General features: G+C 34.8%; 1 protein-coding gene across 12 annotated transcripts in view; it reads right to left on the reverse strand.

Moving 5' to 3' along the window:
• Positions 1–280: 280 nt before the first annotated feature.
• Rbm26 (RNA binding motif protein 26) overlaps positions 281–17,374 on the reverse strand; it is a 79,544-nt gene continuing 62,450 nt past the window's right edge. For 4 of the 12 annotated variants that reach the window (XM_087585882.1, XM_087585877.1, XM_087585880.1 and 1 more), the window contains 4 exons: positions 10,471–10,584; positions 7,606–8,771; positions 6,963–7,021; positions 281–3,357 (listed from right to left, as the gene is read on the reverse strand). In XM_087585882.1, the coding sequence (XP_087442008.1) occupies positions 8,682–8,771; positions 10,471–10,584 (204 nt within the window). In that variant the 3' untranslated portion in view covers positions 281–3,357; positions 6,963–7,021; positions 7,606–8,681. Of the gene's footprint in view, positions 3,358–6,962; positions 7,022–7,605; positions 8,772–10,470; positions 10,585–17,374 lie in introns of those variants that run through there. The other 8 variants (XM_087585885.1, XM_087585881.1, XM_087585884.1 and 5 more) reach the window with 4 other exon arrangements.

Below are 17,374 nucleotides of genomic sequence, written 5' to 3' on the forward strand. Positions count from 1 at the left end.
ATTTAGCAGTACAGAAGCAGGAGGAACAAAGGAAAAAATGGTATCTAAGGTTTGCACATGTGTGGGAAAAGACACTGGGCTGATAATACACTGGAACCATGGCTGCCCTTAAAGAACTTCAAATGAAAACAGAGGGTAGAGCGTGAAAGAGGAGCCATTTGGCCACCTCTTCCTTAATGGTGTCAGAAGTCTCCACTGTGTGTGCATGGTGAATATAAACCTTATGCATATGAATATAACTGTTATGAGATATACCATAATTTTAAAACATTAACAACTGTTTTTATTAAGACTATTTTATTTTAAAAATTCAAAATATAAAAATAATAAACATGGATATTTAATAAACAACATAATTCAACTATAAATAATAGAAGTGTTGACAACCCACATAAACACAGTCACTATAAACATTCTGTGCATACAAGAGTAGTTTTCTAGTTCAAGTTTTACCTTTTTCAGTTCAAGTTTTATCATCACTTTTAAAAATAAACAAGGAAGCTGCTACAGCTTAACCAGTTACTTTCGCTCCACTCAAAGAGCAGGGAATTCCCCCATGCCAACACGCATTCATGAAATGGGATAATTACGGGCACAGGTGCTAACCACTGGAAGAACCCAGTCTTCAGACAAGAAAAGACTCCTTTGGTGTTTTCAGATTCAACAACAGTCCATAAAAACTGAGTTAAAATAAATCACTTATTAAAGGAAATCTTGTGCCAGACAGTATGTTCTGAAGTATTGTCACACTCAAAACAGGTTTTGGATTCTGAGAGTCAGAAGTAAGCATGTGAGAGAACGCTCTGCTGATGCTTCAGTGTACCTTACGAACATCCACTGAGGTGCTGGGATAAAATCTTGGGGCAGAACAAATACACATCAATGGAAAAGTAGTACAATGTCATAACTCATTTCTTTATAACTCACCAAATATTTTGTAAATATCTGTACTATGAAATACTCTGCCTTGGGTTGAGGAAAGGACAGATGGGAGTCTAAAGCAGAGTTAAATCTCATTATTATTTTAGGACTAGAAAAGTTTTCCATTTCAAATATGAGGGAAAAAACATGCTTGAGTATAACATTTTTAGACGCTACTCAAATTAATAGCCTCCCTCTTATCAAAATAAACTATTTTCTTTTGGGAGAAGCTGGGCACAAATAAGGATACAGTCATTCTGCATCATTTTCTTAAATTATTAGGTGTTCTCTAATGGGGCTGCGCTCTTACCCCAACTCAACAGTCCTTATAATTCTGCTGCTAGCTAAGATGTAAGCAATAACAGATTAAAGCCTAGCAAAGACTAAACCACAGATCCGATGACACGGAGAGATTTTATAGCACCAAGGACTGTTTCCTAAGACACTTGAGGGGCCTGTATCACTTTAAAGTATTATCTTGTAAACAAGACCAAAAATATTTAGTTGATCTGTATTTTGAGCATAAATATTTATAAATTCTATTAAAAAAACAACAAATTAGCATGACTAGAGCGACCAATATTGTAAAATCTACGTATATTGAAAAATAGAAAGATATAGAAAAGGCTTCCATAATGCAATCATGCAGAGGTAAACTGCTCCATTCAGTTACACAAAAAATGATTTTGTACAGTTATGTACACGTAGCTCCATGACAAGTCTATTCAAGAAAAAAAATTAAAAGAGAATCTCTAATTAACCAATGTATAAAAACTTAAATGTAACTGACCAACTGAATTTACCAACAATTAAAAAAAAAAGCAATGATCTTAAGGAGAAATCAACATGACCTCTGATCCCAAGGGCACATTCCGTACCTTTGCTTTACTGTTAAGTCAACAGCAGATGAAAAAAAGCAATGGCCAAACCAGTGAAGGTGACAGTGTGCAGCACTCACCTGTCAATCAAAGAGTCCCTGGCAGTGTGGTCTCTTTAGACAATGCTCTAAATTAAGCAGCTACAACACTACTACTGTGAAGTCTTTTTTTAAAAATGAAAAAATATCAACTAGTCTAATTAAACATTTATGAATACTTAATGGCTATCTGACAATTTGCAAAAAAGAACCACAAAAAAAAGTGGGCATGTGGTGGAAAAAAAATGCCCTGTTGGCTATCCAAATTATTATTTAAATGATAATTATCTAAAATACATGCTTTTCCTTTAACCATGCATGTATAATCAGTGTGGATCAAAACAAATCATTTATAAATGACTGATGAGTCTGTTACTTTGTATTACTTGTGAGGACAATCACAATGCATACTCAAGAGGAAAAAAGTGTTTGCAGGGATCAACTTTGTAGAAAAAAATGTGACTGAGTAGAACTTAAAGAAAAAAATTAGAATCAATATAATTTGTACTTTTCCTAGTAAGAGCTGCTGTCCCATCCGACTTCTCCAATACCCCTGATAATCTATGAAGGAATACTCAAGGTAACAGTGAGAACTGTCTGGGTATGCTAGAAAAAGAATTCTGTTAATATTTAGAATGAAAATTTTAAATTTTATACTTTTTAAAGTTTAGGCTATAATGCTTATAATTAGTACACACAGTTATAAAGCAGTTGAAAATTATTCTTTAAAAACAAACACATTAAAAAAACAAAAAAAAAACATGTAACACTATTTCCCCTTGCTTAGAGGATTGTCTTTGATGTCTTGATTACAAGTGATGAAAACTGTATAAATTAGACAAATTTAATAGATGATTTTCAATTTTCGAACCCATGGGTTATCATTTATTATTTGAAAAGAAATAAAATTATTTTCCTTGTTTTTGAGGAGTTAAGAAGGACAGCAGAAACTGCACTGGAGTAACGGCCCTGGCAAGTCCATCAGATCAATACTCACAAGAAACAGACAAACTAAGGACAGTATGGAAAAAGTACTTCCTCTTAGTGGTTATCCTAATTCAATAAATATATTCTAAAAAAAAAAAAAAAATTAAAGCCAAACTTATGTTTAACTTTTTAATTCATTTTCTTCATTCTAAACTGTTCAATTAATGCTCTCATGGCTTCATAGATTTCCCAAACATTTTTCTCAATTTGCCCGAGACATAATACATCTCATAAGGAAACTAAAAGGCCTTGTTCCTTCTTAAGGTGTTTTACAAATTAAATTGCTACAAAGGGAAGAAAGCACTTCTAACTAAGGTCATAACCTCACACATTTGATACACGTCTGGACTCAGATGTCCTTGTACAGACTGTAAAGATAAAATGGTCATCACAGTACATGTAAACATCTAGTCAGGTTGATAGAGAGCAAACCAAATGACAGGATGATATTATTAACAGTCGTCTCCAGACAGGACAAAACAGGGCTTGCTCGTGTAGTCACAAAGCTAAATTCAGGCAGTGATGTTCTCTCTCTGGTGAAAAAAGAAAACACTTATTAAAAAAAATTTTTTTTAAATAAAAAATACCCCAAAATTCAAATCACAGTATTGAATGAACTATGTCTAACTTAATAAAACATTTTCAAAAGTCTACGTGAAAAGAATCAAAATGAAAGTTACAGACCGATTTTATCAAGGATTACCTTTGTGCTAACGTGATTTCAACAAAACCTGTCTGCATCATGCCTTCTGAAAACATTAGGTGTCAAGATCACAGCACTGCAAAACAGCAGTTACTACAATTTGGAGGTGAGAAAACTACTAACTGGTCAGCTGCTAATTTTACATACAACCGGGAGTAGGCACAGACATTTTTAAAAATTAGGTACAAGCCTCAAGTCACTATAAACCAAAACCAAATTTCTTAAAGTGCCCCAATGAATTTCAAGATCATTACCGGGATACCTTATTTCCTTAAGCTCCAAACAAAGATCATTCGGTTTTTTAATCATCCCAGATGACATAAAATTCTACACCAAGCACCAAGTGCAACAACAAAAATTTTAAAAGGAACACATAATGAGACAGCGCCTGGCATACAAAGGAGGACTAACTTTAGATGGGTCAGATGAGTGGATGAAATAAAGAAATAGAGGGGAAATTTAGAAAGGATCAAATATAAAGTTAATATAAAAGTAAAGAAAATCCTTTATTAAGTAACAAGCACAAAAACTAAGACTACATAAAAGTCACCATCATGTTCGGTATTTTTTACTAAGCATGTGTGCTTCCATTAGAAGTAGCTGACTGTGGCAATCGTGTCCAGCAATTTTTCCCTTTCCTAAGAGAACTCACTGGGCGGCTATATAGAAGGTTACATTCCACCTAAGTGTATGGATGATAAGAGACAAAAAATAATACCAGTTTTCTACAGGACTGCATCCATTCTTCTGAGAAAGCAAGTTGGTTTTTAGTTCAAGGGGCAGACAGAAGTGAGTTTCTACTATCTAGGAGAAGTATGTCTTCTTTTGGCCTTATCAGGATTTTATACAGGGCAGTACACTGGTGGTTTAAAATCTATGTTAGTAAATGTCCAGTTTTAGTTACTGAATTTTAGAGGGAGGGAAAAAAAAACCAGTCCTGGAAGAAAAAACCATAGTTTTGGTATCCCAGAACTTCTTTCAGAACAATCCTGTTTTGAAGGCTTAAGTGATGTACTAGGGGGTGTGGGACTTACGCTAAAGCTACTTTTCTATAATTAACCTATAGTCAGTGTGTGGGGAGATTTATTTTGATAAAGTCTGCATAATACTGTGATAAAGTCACTAAGATTTCAATGAACCAAATAGGCAAACATTTGATTTCTTTGTTGTGTCATTATACCCAATGGTTAGTATTGCAAGTGAAATGGAATACAGCCCCTCCCTCTCCCCACTCCCCAGGAAACAGTTCTGGTAACAAGATACTCTCCTTCAATGAGACTTAGCCATACTTGCTACAAGTAACCAGCTAAAACAGTGAAGTCTTCTCTTCATAGTAACTAATGGTTTGTTAACATTTGACCATATTACAATGAAACAGAACCTATGGAATACTCTTTAATTTCCTGCAACAAGTTTTCATTAAATGTCTGGGAAGCAATTACTTATTTGTTTAAAAAAAAAGTTACAATTATCCAATACCATTTAAAACAGTGTTTAGAGATTAAAGAAGTATGCAATGTGACAACCATCCCTTGAGGTAATCCTAATCAATCTTTTAAGCAGAAATACATAATTCCCCTGTAGCTGCCTACATCACCTTTAGCCTTTCTCCCACTCCCAACTCTACCTGTGCAACCATATAACCATGTGTGTACAATACAGCAGCACTGATCGGAACAGCTGTAGAATTAGAAAGCTTTCTACTTTTAGGTGGCATACTGTGGAAGAATGGAGATGGGAAAAGATATAAATCTGGACTTGTTGAAAAAAAGGAAATAGGTAAAAACGTTTATAAAACCAAGTCTGAAAGCAAAGAGGAAAGCTGTAAATGGGGACAGGAAGAACTTGTAAATGCAGACGCTCCCTTGCATGTTACAGGCTCAGTGGCAAATGCAAGCATTTGGAGACAGACTTAGCAAGAGGCAGTGTCTGAACTATTGTAATCAAATCTAAGTTGGTACCGCTGATGAGAAAAACATCAGATAGGAGTAAGTGGCTTAGATATAAGACTGTTTTAGAATCAAATACTAATGTATCACCAGGGACACGAGCTATGAGAGACTTTAGAGACTTACTGAGTCCAGCTCTTTTTATTTTATGAATAAGGAACAAACTCTGGATAAGGCAAGAGAGTTGTCTACAACTACAGAGTCAGACGCAGAGATGAGAACAAGAGCTGAATATTAATCATTGTTCAGTTCTCTAAGCTACATCACCTATGGATAAATTTAATGACGTGGTCTAGATTGGTGTTCTCAGCATTTCTAACCTAGTACTCTAATGGAAATGACTACAGCGCTTACTTAATATTACACAATCTAGAGGCCTGAACTGGGGAATGTCAGAATTGATTCTAGGTATCTACCTCCATTTGCTACTTGTAACCCCTGTGATGAGACACAAAACACTATCATTTAATAAAATGGCCCCAGTGACTGAGGAGACTATTAGGTTTTTAGAAAATTGATAAGAATTAACAAGGGAGGTAATTGTCAACCTCATTACTATAAATTTAAATATCCATTCATTCATTATTTCATCCAACAAACATCTAAGTGCTCACATGAGCCAGATTTTACTATAAGCACTAGAGATAAAAAGATGAATAAGACATGGTCCCCTTCCAAGAGGAGCTTGTAGTCTAGTGGGGGAAGACAGACATATAAACCAGATAAATTATGTTACAACATTAAGTATTATAACAGAGATATGAACAAAGTGCTTTTTAAAAGGGTAAACATGAACTGCCTAAAGACCAAGAAGTCTACTAATTATGTGCAGTATTTTGAGGTAAAGACTATCATGGTTATCACAATCTCATGGTTGATCAATAATTAGGAAGGACACAGCAGCAGAGTTCCTGTTTCTGTGAAGTTGGTACTGAAATCACAATGCTTATATTAAGAACACAGTTCTTCCACTTACTATGACTTTAGATAAACAACTCCATTTCTAACAGCCTGCTTTCTTATAAGAAAAACAAGAACTACCATCTACTTTTAAAAGGTGTCTTAGGTTTGAAATGAAAATATTTGCGTACATAGAGTACTAGTACTTAGAAATACACTCATGAATTAAAACTCCATAGCAATACATTTATAATTGAATGCAGATTAGTGCTTATAAAAGTACAACTGTGAATCTAAGTGACTACTGGGAATATGTAATTCTCATACTAGAGGACCAAAGAGTCATATTTGGTCTTCTGATTCATTCAAAGCACCAACTTAAAATATTTAAAATCTTAAGTAATTAAACAATATCAGGCTAGGGAAATTGATAAGCTATTTATGAGCTTAACTGAACAGAACTGGTAATTTCAGTTATATTTCTAGGGAAATTTACAATAAATTTTGAAACTATCATCAAACCATAAAGCCAAAAATAGAATGGCGATTTAACTGGCCTTGGAAAGGTTTACTTTCTTTATAATACCTGTTTGGTGTAAAGAGAAGAAGCGTGAGCCTCTGCCAATTTGGCATCTTTCACGACTACTAAAAAGAAAAGAAAACAAACTTACCTAATGAATCAGAATAGCACACAGTAAACATACAAGAAACTACACAAAAACATACCACAGTCTAAGTAAACTTAGAGTCAGTATTTTAGCGAGTGGAATCTGAGCTTGAAATTTTCAATGTAAATGTGTACTAACTGCAAAGCAAACATTCCTATGAAATAGCACTGGCATAAAAGCACACGACTGTAACCCAAGCGTAAGGGGAAGGTCTGTTACATGATGCTGAAGACTGGGGCTGCTGACATTAGTTTTTGGCTGTGTTGGTCCCCAAATGGAAGAAAGTAGGTTTGTTAAATGTGGTTTAAAAGGAAAAAAATAAATAAATCTATAATCTTGAGAAGCAGAAATACTTGAATATAAAGATTTGAAAAGATACAGTAACCTAGTAATCTCCTACCCTCATTCTACAAAACAGTTTTAGCTAACTTTCAGTAATTATACTCATGTGCTAGAAAAATCCACTTTAAAAAAAAAAAATCACAGTATTGTTGCAAATGTGAAAGATTTTTATATAAGTATAATAAATGCACACTTAAAATATCAGACTGGAACACTTACCAAACAGTGTTTTCCTAAAGTAGTATCTATAGTACATTTCTTTATTCATACATCTTCAAATGGTCAAGTTTTCTTTCATACATCCAAAATGTAATATGAAGTTGTCTTATTCACCAAATGTTAGCGCTACTTGAAGTCTGGTTCCAAACTAATCAGCCTGCTTTTAAATTTTAAGACATCTGTTGAAAATTTATATGATCAAACCAAACTGAAGTGGTATAAATTTTAAACATTGGATTTCACATCATTGTAAAGGTACCAGAAACCATTATTATTTAGAGATTATAGCTCCTTTTGATAGTTAGGGGAAGGCAGATCACCATCTGGAATGGTCTGTTTCATTTTCTCTTTTTTCTTTTTTTTTCTTTTTTTTTTTCTTTTTCTTTTTTCTTTTTTAAATCAAGGAACGTTGTCATGAATTTTTTTTTGTCATTGCTTTTTTTTCTTTTCTTTTTTCTTTTAAGAGACCATTCCACTTTATTTTTAGCATCCAGATGCATAAGGACTCATATGTAAAGCAGTCATACACCATTATCATTAACACCCATGTGATAAAATACATACACAAATCCAACAAACGGCTAATACATAGTAAAGCCTAAGCACACTACTATGCAGTATTATGAATACATAACTTGGGGACTTTAGTTAGCGTACTATGTCATCTATTCATTTTTTAAAACATTCATTAAGATTTTAAATGCAAATTCATTCCTTATTTGGAGTAAAACAAAATCCTCTATGTTATAACAAGTATTGGGTCATAAGTATTGAAATCTATTCATTAATTTACAAATAACCCAAAGAATTCTGTAATGTTCAATAGAAGTATGTAATAAAACATTGCATATGTCCTATTGTGATGTCTTTAGCAATTGTTTACTGAAATAAAATGCAAACATCAATCTTCAAAATACAAGATCAGAAGGTAGTTTTCTTCTCTTTTATCTATTTGTGAAATCCATCGTCATCATATTTTACCAAAAATTGTTTTTACAAATATGTAAAAGTACATTAGATAATACTAATGAAACACAGGTAGAGTTCTAGCATATGCAGATCAATGATCAGTCAAATCATCTTCTCCAAGAACGAGATTCATTGTCCTCTTCTTCTTCGTCATCATCTTGAAGTAATGAGTCATCCACCAAAGACTCTTCCTGAAACTTTAGGTTAAGATGTATTTAGGAATTTACCCAAAAAAAAAAATAAAATAAAAATAAATAAATAGATAAAAAAAAAAAAGGAAAAAAGAAAGGAAAAAAAGAAAAAAAAAGAAGAAAGAAAACAAACGAAAAGAAAAAAGAAAGAAAAAAAAGTAACACTTTTAAACACTGTTCTCTCTCAAGAGTTGAACACAAACGGTTATTTCTATAACTAGAACACTTAAGAGAACAAAGTAAAGCAGCCTTGTCCATTTCATCTCTCAACAGTACCTGGTTTGCTGCTCACATGAAGTGAGCATAAACATAAGTCAGGTTCAATCCATGCCACTTCTCCTCTCTGACAAACCATGCCACCTGCCATACTTCAAAACACTGCTCAATGCTTCTTTTAAGAAAGAACACATTTTCACTGATTTATCCTAACTCTCAACACTCACCAACTTATAAAAAATCCTACCACAATTTCATTTTTTTTGCTATATATAAATATCTTTTAAAAAAAACAAATTAAAAAACAAAAGCAAGAACCTCTGTCTTTTTCCCATTCCCTTCACAAAAGCTTCTCAGGCTGCTTTCCCAGACTTTTCAAAATACCTAATACCAGGAGCTCTCCTGCTTTTCTCCCCATTCAATTCAAACTCATGGAAGGACATAGGTATAATCTAAAATATAAAATGACAAATCATGTACATGAGTTTCAAATACACATTTATTCTTGCATTTGACTATGGATATGCGTAACAGATTTGAAATGCTCTGCAAACAAGATGAAGCAGCGTGATGGAGTCTAACAAAGGTCAAACAGTCTTTCAGTTTCTTTACCTTACCTTTATATTTTTAAGTTCTTCACATTTTTTCCATAACTTTTTTCATGATTAAGCAAAACAGAATTGTTTACTTTAAGTCTTTGTCTCAAGGGCTTTTTAAGTTCACTATCCCTTCTTATGCTGCCATTCCTTTTATCCTAGTAGCTAGGGTTACTTGAAAAAATTGTGATCTCCTATCTCTACCCTGATCTAGAACTCTTCTGGAAATGCCTTTCACTCTCTTAGCCCCAGCACATAGTATAGAACTCTATTTTGTCATTCAGGGCTTGACCCTATGGGTAACAGACCTTTGAGATTATTATGGACAGACACAATCATTCCTTCCTGGGCTCCCATAGCATGTTGTTCAAATCTGTATTCGGCACATCAGTTTGCCTATCGCTCTAATTGTTTCTTCTGTTTCTGCCACCACCCTCCTTTCCAGATTATAAGCTCCTTGATGATAGGGACCGTGTCTTATTCATTTTTGTGCCTATCACAAAATCTACCACATAGCAGGTAGTTACTCTAATGAACTAAAACAATAAGAATTTTAGAAGAAGGCTGAAATGTTGATACAGCAATTAAGTAAAATAAATACCCTAGAACTTAACGTATCATTACAAGATTTCCTGTGGATAAAAATCTAATGAATAATTGTTATCTTCTACAGTAATTGAAAGTTGATATATCACATGTTATTTTTGGTTAGCAATCCACAATTCTTCTCATTAATCCAGAAAATATAAAGTTATCTACATTTATCTGATCTCCCCTGTCTGGAATACGGTTTAAGAATAAAAGTATTATGTTAAAACCACAGCCATTTAAGAAAACACCTTTTATAAATGAACTATGAGTAACGATGGGAGAACAAGTGAAAACAAACATACTTCCTCTTCGTCAGGCTCGGCTTCTTCCGTCTCCACGGCTGACATATTAGCTACGGGTTTATTCCATGCCAGCTTTAAATCCTGCCCTTTGAAGCGAGCTCCATGAACTGCAGCCTAGAACAATTAAGAATATGGGAGTAAAGAACATTAACAACTTCTAGAGGAAAAATTAAAACTGCTGATGTCTAATAGTTAAAGAACTAGACTCAAAGACAAGTTGCTTTTTCATTTGCTGTTTGGTCACTAGTTCTCAATTTATGGTTACAATTACTACTTTATAGTTATTTACTTCTTAAAATCATAGTACTGATTTTTAAAGTACTAGTGTTTTTAAAGTAAACAACAATTTTTCATAAAAAACTCCTGGCAAAAATTTGGGTAGGAAAAAAATTGTTTAATTTACTAATAATTACTATTCGGATAACAATCCAAATATATATCAAGATTTTGGCTCTAGCTTCTAAACCAATATCTATTTTAAGATCAACAGAGCAAATGAATTTTACATGCTATATAGTTAACTATCAACTAGAAACCTTTAACAAAAATAAATTTGCATGTAAAATGTCACATTATTTTCAAATAATCAAAATCACTGCAAAATGATGTATAACTAATGCAATATTATATAAACGCCTTAACAAAAGGGAAAGGTAACAACTCTGAACTCTTCTATAGAAACACATTATAACTGATGGCAGGTGAGCTCAAGGAATGGTCAAGCCTAAGTTCTTCCTATCGTCAGTAGCTGCTTTGGAAAACGACACATTTAAAGTAACACGAATAAACATAAATCAGTGTTAGTAACATTTTAAAGTAACTCTTGGTTCCAAAGATATAAAACTCAAAGTACAGAATAATATGAAGTGTAGAAACAATTACATATTCAATGACATCTCAACATGAATTATGTGTGGCATTAATGTTCCCATGTACAAATTTTAAATCTGTACATATAAATTTATGATAAATTTGAAAGATTCTATGCCCATTAAAATTCAGTGCTTAATCACAATGCCACACAATTTTAAAATGCATATTGAAGCTGAAATCATTACATAAAGTATATTAGATTACTGCTAAGAAGTGATAAATATCACATGCAAAATATTTATAAAACTTTTTTCCTATTTATTCAAAGAACAAAACTGTGACCAGCAATGTATACAGCTAGACTAACACAATCCTCCTGCCTCAGCCTCCTATTCAATAGCAACACTACAGTAAGAGCTTACTGACAAATATTTCTAATAACCATTTTATTCATCTCTATATTCAACACACATTTCAAATTTGAAAGGTGAACTTTTAACTTTATTGTTTTACTATATAATGAGGGAGTATCAAAAGGTTTTGAAAAACACGAACAATGCTATAGCTCTTGGTTACTGACATTAATTCTATGGTGAGACGCCTATTGCTGAAGATAAGTACATGCTTAACTACAGAACAAAGAGACTGATCCAAATGCTAATTCCCTGATGGCTAGTAGGATGCTGAAAGATACTATGCAGGCTGCTGAGGAACAGAAGACATCAATGGTCTTCCTTATCACTGGGCTCTGCATGCTAATTCTGACCTGCCAGGAAAGATATGACTACTAGTCTAATAGTGGGAAGACTACTACAAGGTAATTACCCACTTTCTAGTTGGATTTCAGGCTACTCTACATACAGGTGGAAATCTCATGTCTGGTACTGAAAACTGGACAAAAGACCATGGCTGGAAAGGTCAGAGGTCCTTGGATAGAACCCACTGTTAAGTCTGTTCAATGGTCACGTTGTCAAATTGCACCCTAAATATTTTGCTTATATTCACAGACCATGCTTGCTCTCAACCTTGCTGAGAGCAGCTTCTTTGGCAACACTCGGCAGTGACTAACTAGCCAAAGTGCTGGGAACCAAAGACTCAGTGCTCAGTCTTTAAAGGGACATTGTTATCATCCCCACCACCACACACACCACACACACCCAAAAAACATTAATGTTGGAGGATGAGAAGTGTATGAAATGCTGTCTGTGTTCTGGACATGACATAGCTACTGCAATATAACCTCACAGCAGCTGTGATTACTTGCACAAGATCATGACAGCCCAAAAGTCCCCACAGATAAAAGTACTTTCCAAGTCTCACACTGACTGAGATGCTAACCACAACTGACAATTGCTAGGGAATTAAGAAGCCTTCTCTATTGAGAAAAGTACCACCGACAGGTATCCCATTCTTCAGTCGGTAATCTAACACCCATACATATATGGGTAGCAGTAATAAGACCTAAGTGGCTTATCAAAGAAAAAATAATAGAAACAGATAAGGACATCAAGTTGGAAGAGGGACTTATCAAGAGGGATCTAGAAGGAGTTAGAGGACAAAACTGGGAGTAGATTGATATCTCTTACATGTAGAAAACTCTCAAAAATAAAACAAAATTTATTACTGGATTTTTTTATAGGTGTATTTAATTTTTAATGAATTTTGTTCATTAGAAACTTTTAAGAATTCAGGCTATATAAATTTATGACACAACTTTGAATTTTAGATCCCTAAAGCTGAAAGTGACTCAAGAAACCTAAGCTTTTCTGATGTTATGAAAAAAACCAAACAAACCATTATTTAAATGTTACGATCATTTTCATTGTAGCAAAACCCATTTAAAGAAATTAGTATATTTTTCAAATAATTTAAATATACAAAATTCTTTCTGTAACTCACCCATCATATATACATGTATAATTATCTATATTTATATATCATGTAGTTATATATTTTAATCTATTTATTTTGTTTTTTTCGAGACAAGGCTTCTGTTTATTTGTTTAATTTGTTTATGACTTTGAAGAGTTTCTCTGTAGGCCTAGCTCTCCTGGGCCTTGCTCTATGTAGACCAGGCTATAAACTCAGCTCTGCCTGCCTGTGCCTCCTGAGTGCTAAGAGTAAAGGAGTGTACCATCACACCCAACTTCATTTATACTCTTAAGAAATTCAAATTTAAGACACTAATTACTCATGGCTGTCATTCTCATACAGCTAAGGAATAAGCATCAGTACATAATGATTTAAGATAGAGGACAGTGCTAGCAGATGTCAGAGGAATCCCCTGGAGTTAAGAGTTACAGGTGTTAGGAATTTCAGATATGAGTGCTGGAAATGACTCAGATTCTCTGCAAAAGCACATTTATTCTAACTACCAAGCCACCTCTACAATCCCTTAACTTTTTAATTATATTTTTAAAAAATTGTTATTCTTTGATTTTCAAACATTTTCTAATGTACCTGTTTACTGTGTGTCTGAATCCCTGTGGGTGTACATGTGTACGTAGTTCAGCACTTGACACAGGATGTTCCCAGTCATTCTACACTCCATTTTTGAGACAAAGTTTCCCATTAAACCTAGAACTCATTAATCTGGCTAGATAGAATGGCTGACTTGTGAGCACCAGGTTTCTACCCGTGTCCACCCCCCCAATGTTGAGATTACAAGGCTAGAGTAGGCAATAGGTCCTCATGTCTTCCACAAGGACTTTACTGACTCCGCCATCTCCAAAGGTACTTCTGCTTTATATTTATTCTCTGGTGTGTGTGTGTGTGTGTGTGTGTGTGTGTGTGTGTGTGTGTGTGTGTGTGTGCGTGTGTGCGTGCGTGTGTGCACGTGCGTGCTTATGCTACCTGTGTACAGATGCCACAAAGGTCAGAGGAGGGTGTCAGAACCCCTGAGCTGCAGTTCCACGTGGTCATGTTCTGCTGCGTGGGTGTTGTGAATCAAACTTGAGTCATCTGAAGAGCAGTGGTGCTCTTGTTGCTGAGATATCTCTCTAATCTTGCTTTGAGTTTTCCGAGAAAGAGTTGGGGTTTTATTAAGCCAGGCCATCCTCAGATTTCCCATAGACTTTAGCTAACAGGTATTTTGTTTTTCAGTTTGAACTTAAATTTTAAAACTTAAAAATGAGATGCAATGCCTCAATCTTTGTTGTCATCTTCATGTATACTCCCCCCACCTCCATCCAGTTGCCCAATTAACCATTTAATAATGTTTTATTTTGTGCTCCCCCACTCTGCACCCCAAGACGGCACTTCTCTGTTTAACAGCTATAGCTGTCCTGGAACTCCCATTGTAGACCACGCTGGGTCTCCCTCCCCATGCTGGGATTAAAAGTGTGTGCCAACACTTTATTTTATGCTTTCAAACAGCCCTTTTGTGATCCTTTAAAATCCATATATATCTCGGTCCCCAGCTCCGAAAAAAAGAACCAAAAAAAAAAAAATCCATATATATGCAGTAATATTATTCTTGCATTAGTTTTACATTGAAGTATAATTGAGCATAGAAAATTAAAATGTTCATTGAACTGTCTAGAATAATGGACCAGAAAATAAGGCCATTAGTAAAAGTTAAACTTACTTTTCTCAAAAATGCCTACCCTTTATCCTGAATCTATGTTGTCTTACACTTTTATGTCAGAATCGTTATTTTATAAAATGCTGATGAAAATAATTAGCAAACATTTATTTTATATTCTTCTCTAGGCAAATAACATGTTTTTAATCAAAAAATTAAAATTTAAATTGTTAAACATTTTGTTCTCTGAAATCCCAAAGTTTTAAAATAATTTAACTATATCTTACTTATTTGTTTCAACTTAATTTTCCATTCTTTTAAAAACATTACCAAATTAAAGGACATTTTGACTTTAACAATATTCAAGATCATCAAATAATTTATAACCTAAATCCAAATGTTTATATAATAACATTCCTTGCATCTTATTAGGTAAATATAATAGAAACAATATTTACTCTCATTAAGTGTTGTCAGTAGACGTAACTTCAGCCACTTACTCAACCTTTATAAAATTCAATTTGTCTTTTATTTTTTAAAGTGCTTTATTATAATATATAAAAATATACATCTGAGGTAGAAAAGAGGCAAGAACCATGAAGAACTGTGTGTCAATCAGGCCTCGCTAAGAGTAATAAAAAAGATGAAGTTGTTTTTCCCTCTTAAAAATGTAAGCCCTGGGGGTTGGGGATTTAGCTCAGTGGTAGAGCACCCTGGGTTCGGTCCTCAGCTCAAAAAAAAAAAAAAAAAAGGATCCTGCAGTGAAGAAGTGAAGACTATAAATGGTGCTGGTGCTAACAAAGCTTCATTCGGAAAAATGTAAGCACTGAGAACAGTACACATCTATCTGAAGTCCTTAGGTGCTGGATGGATGTGTCAGTGGTGAAAGGGCTCGCTGAGTAGCTGTAACGATCAGAATTCAGATCTCCCATGCATACATAGAGGTGGGCATGGCAATGTGTGTATAACCTAGTGCTGAGATAAACCACAGGCAGGCAAAACACTCAGGGGGCACTCAGTGCCATCAAAAACAAGGTGGTGATGAACAGAAGACAGCAGACATCAACCAGCGCCCTGTCTTGAAACACATATGTGCATACACACACTGTTCTCACGGGGTCCACACACTTGGTGATATTTAAAGCAGTTGTATACAACTCACTATTTCCTAGAAAATAAACAGAAATACTACTTGTCACTGAAACCATCATTCTAAAAGGATAAATTATTTCAAATATGTCCACATTAACACTTCTCAGAAAAAAATTTATTAAAGTTCTACCTAATACAGATACATAAATGTTTTAAATGATCAGATTCTTTTTAACTCTCAAAAAAGGTCCTTTTCCTTTTTAGGTTTTGTTTTGTTTTGATTTTCAAGACAGGTTTCTCTGTTTAGCCCTATCTGTCCTGGAACTCACTGTGTAGTCCAGGCTGGCCTTGTGCAGCACAGAGATCTGTCTGCCTCTGCCTCCAGAGTGCTGGGATTAAAGGCGGATGCCACAATCACCTGAATCAAAAAGGTCTTAAGGTAAAAGATGCAGACTTCGATCTCACATCTAGAATTGCGAGGAAGGGGTGGGGCTTCTTTAAAGTGCTCAAAAGCCTGAGTCTTGAACAAAAGCCCTGACTTTAAAAGACAACTCTACTATCAGGAATCCCTACTTTACAGAATAATCTCCCTGTGCTAACATCTTCACCTCTTAACTAGATTACTGCAGGGTTCCAGCTGAGCGTGTTTCTAAGACCAATGAGATCTAATCTCAAAGTAGCTCTATAAATCCGCTCCTAGCCACCTTCAGTTGTGCTGGCAGGGGATTCACTTACAGTGAGGCACAGCAGCCTCGGTTGGTCAGAGAACTCATCTGACTATAACTTAAAACTTCAGAAAGGCATCTTCACCTCCCATTCACATATTATTATTTTGATATAAAAGCAAGAACAAATAGTTATGTCTTTATATTGTCTTAAAGAATCCAAAGGGCAAAAAAGTTCACCCCAAGCCCCACCACACATATCTCCTTTCCCTGCTGCTCTTTGCAGATAACTTGCAGGATAAAGTACTTCCCACATAAGCATGAGGGCAAGAGCTCAAACCTCTAGTTCCCATGTAAATGCCAGGAAAGCGTGACTGTTCAGCAGTATCCCGGCATCAAAGGGGTCCTTATATCAAGCTGAGCTCAGGGAGAGACACTACCTCAATACAAGATGAGAGCAGTCAACAAAGAGACATTAGACCTCACTCTCTGGTCTCCACATGCACCTGAATACACATGCAGCATACCCACAGACAATGTAAAAAAAAATCATACAATGTAAAAATGATGCACACATACAATACACTGAAGATATTTCTGGGCTTTTAAAAGACAATTCAAGTGCACATTCCTTTAATCCCAGCACTTGGAAGGCAGAGGCAAGTGGATCTCTGTGAGGTCAATGCCAGCCTGGCCCACACGATGCATTCTAGGACAGTCAGAGCTACATAGCAAGTCCCTGTTTCAAAAAAAAAAAAAAAAAAAAAAAAACCAACCAAAGTGACAATTCCAAGCATATAGATTACGATGA

The sequence above is a fragment of the Rattus norvegicus genome, chromosome 15, assembly GCF_021556685.1.
Source record: "Rattus norvegicus strain SHRSP/BbbUtx chromosome 15, alternate assembly SHRSP_T2T, whole genome shotgun sequence".
In the NCBI taxonomy this organism is placed as follows: domain Eukaryota; kingdom Metazoa; phylum Chordata; class Mammalia; order Rodentia; family Muridae; genus Rattus; species Rattus norvegicus.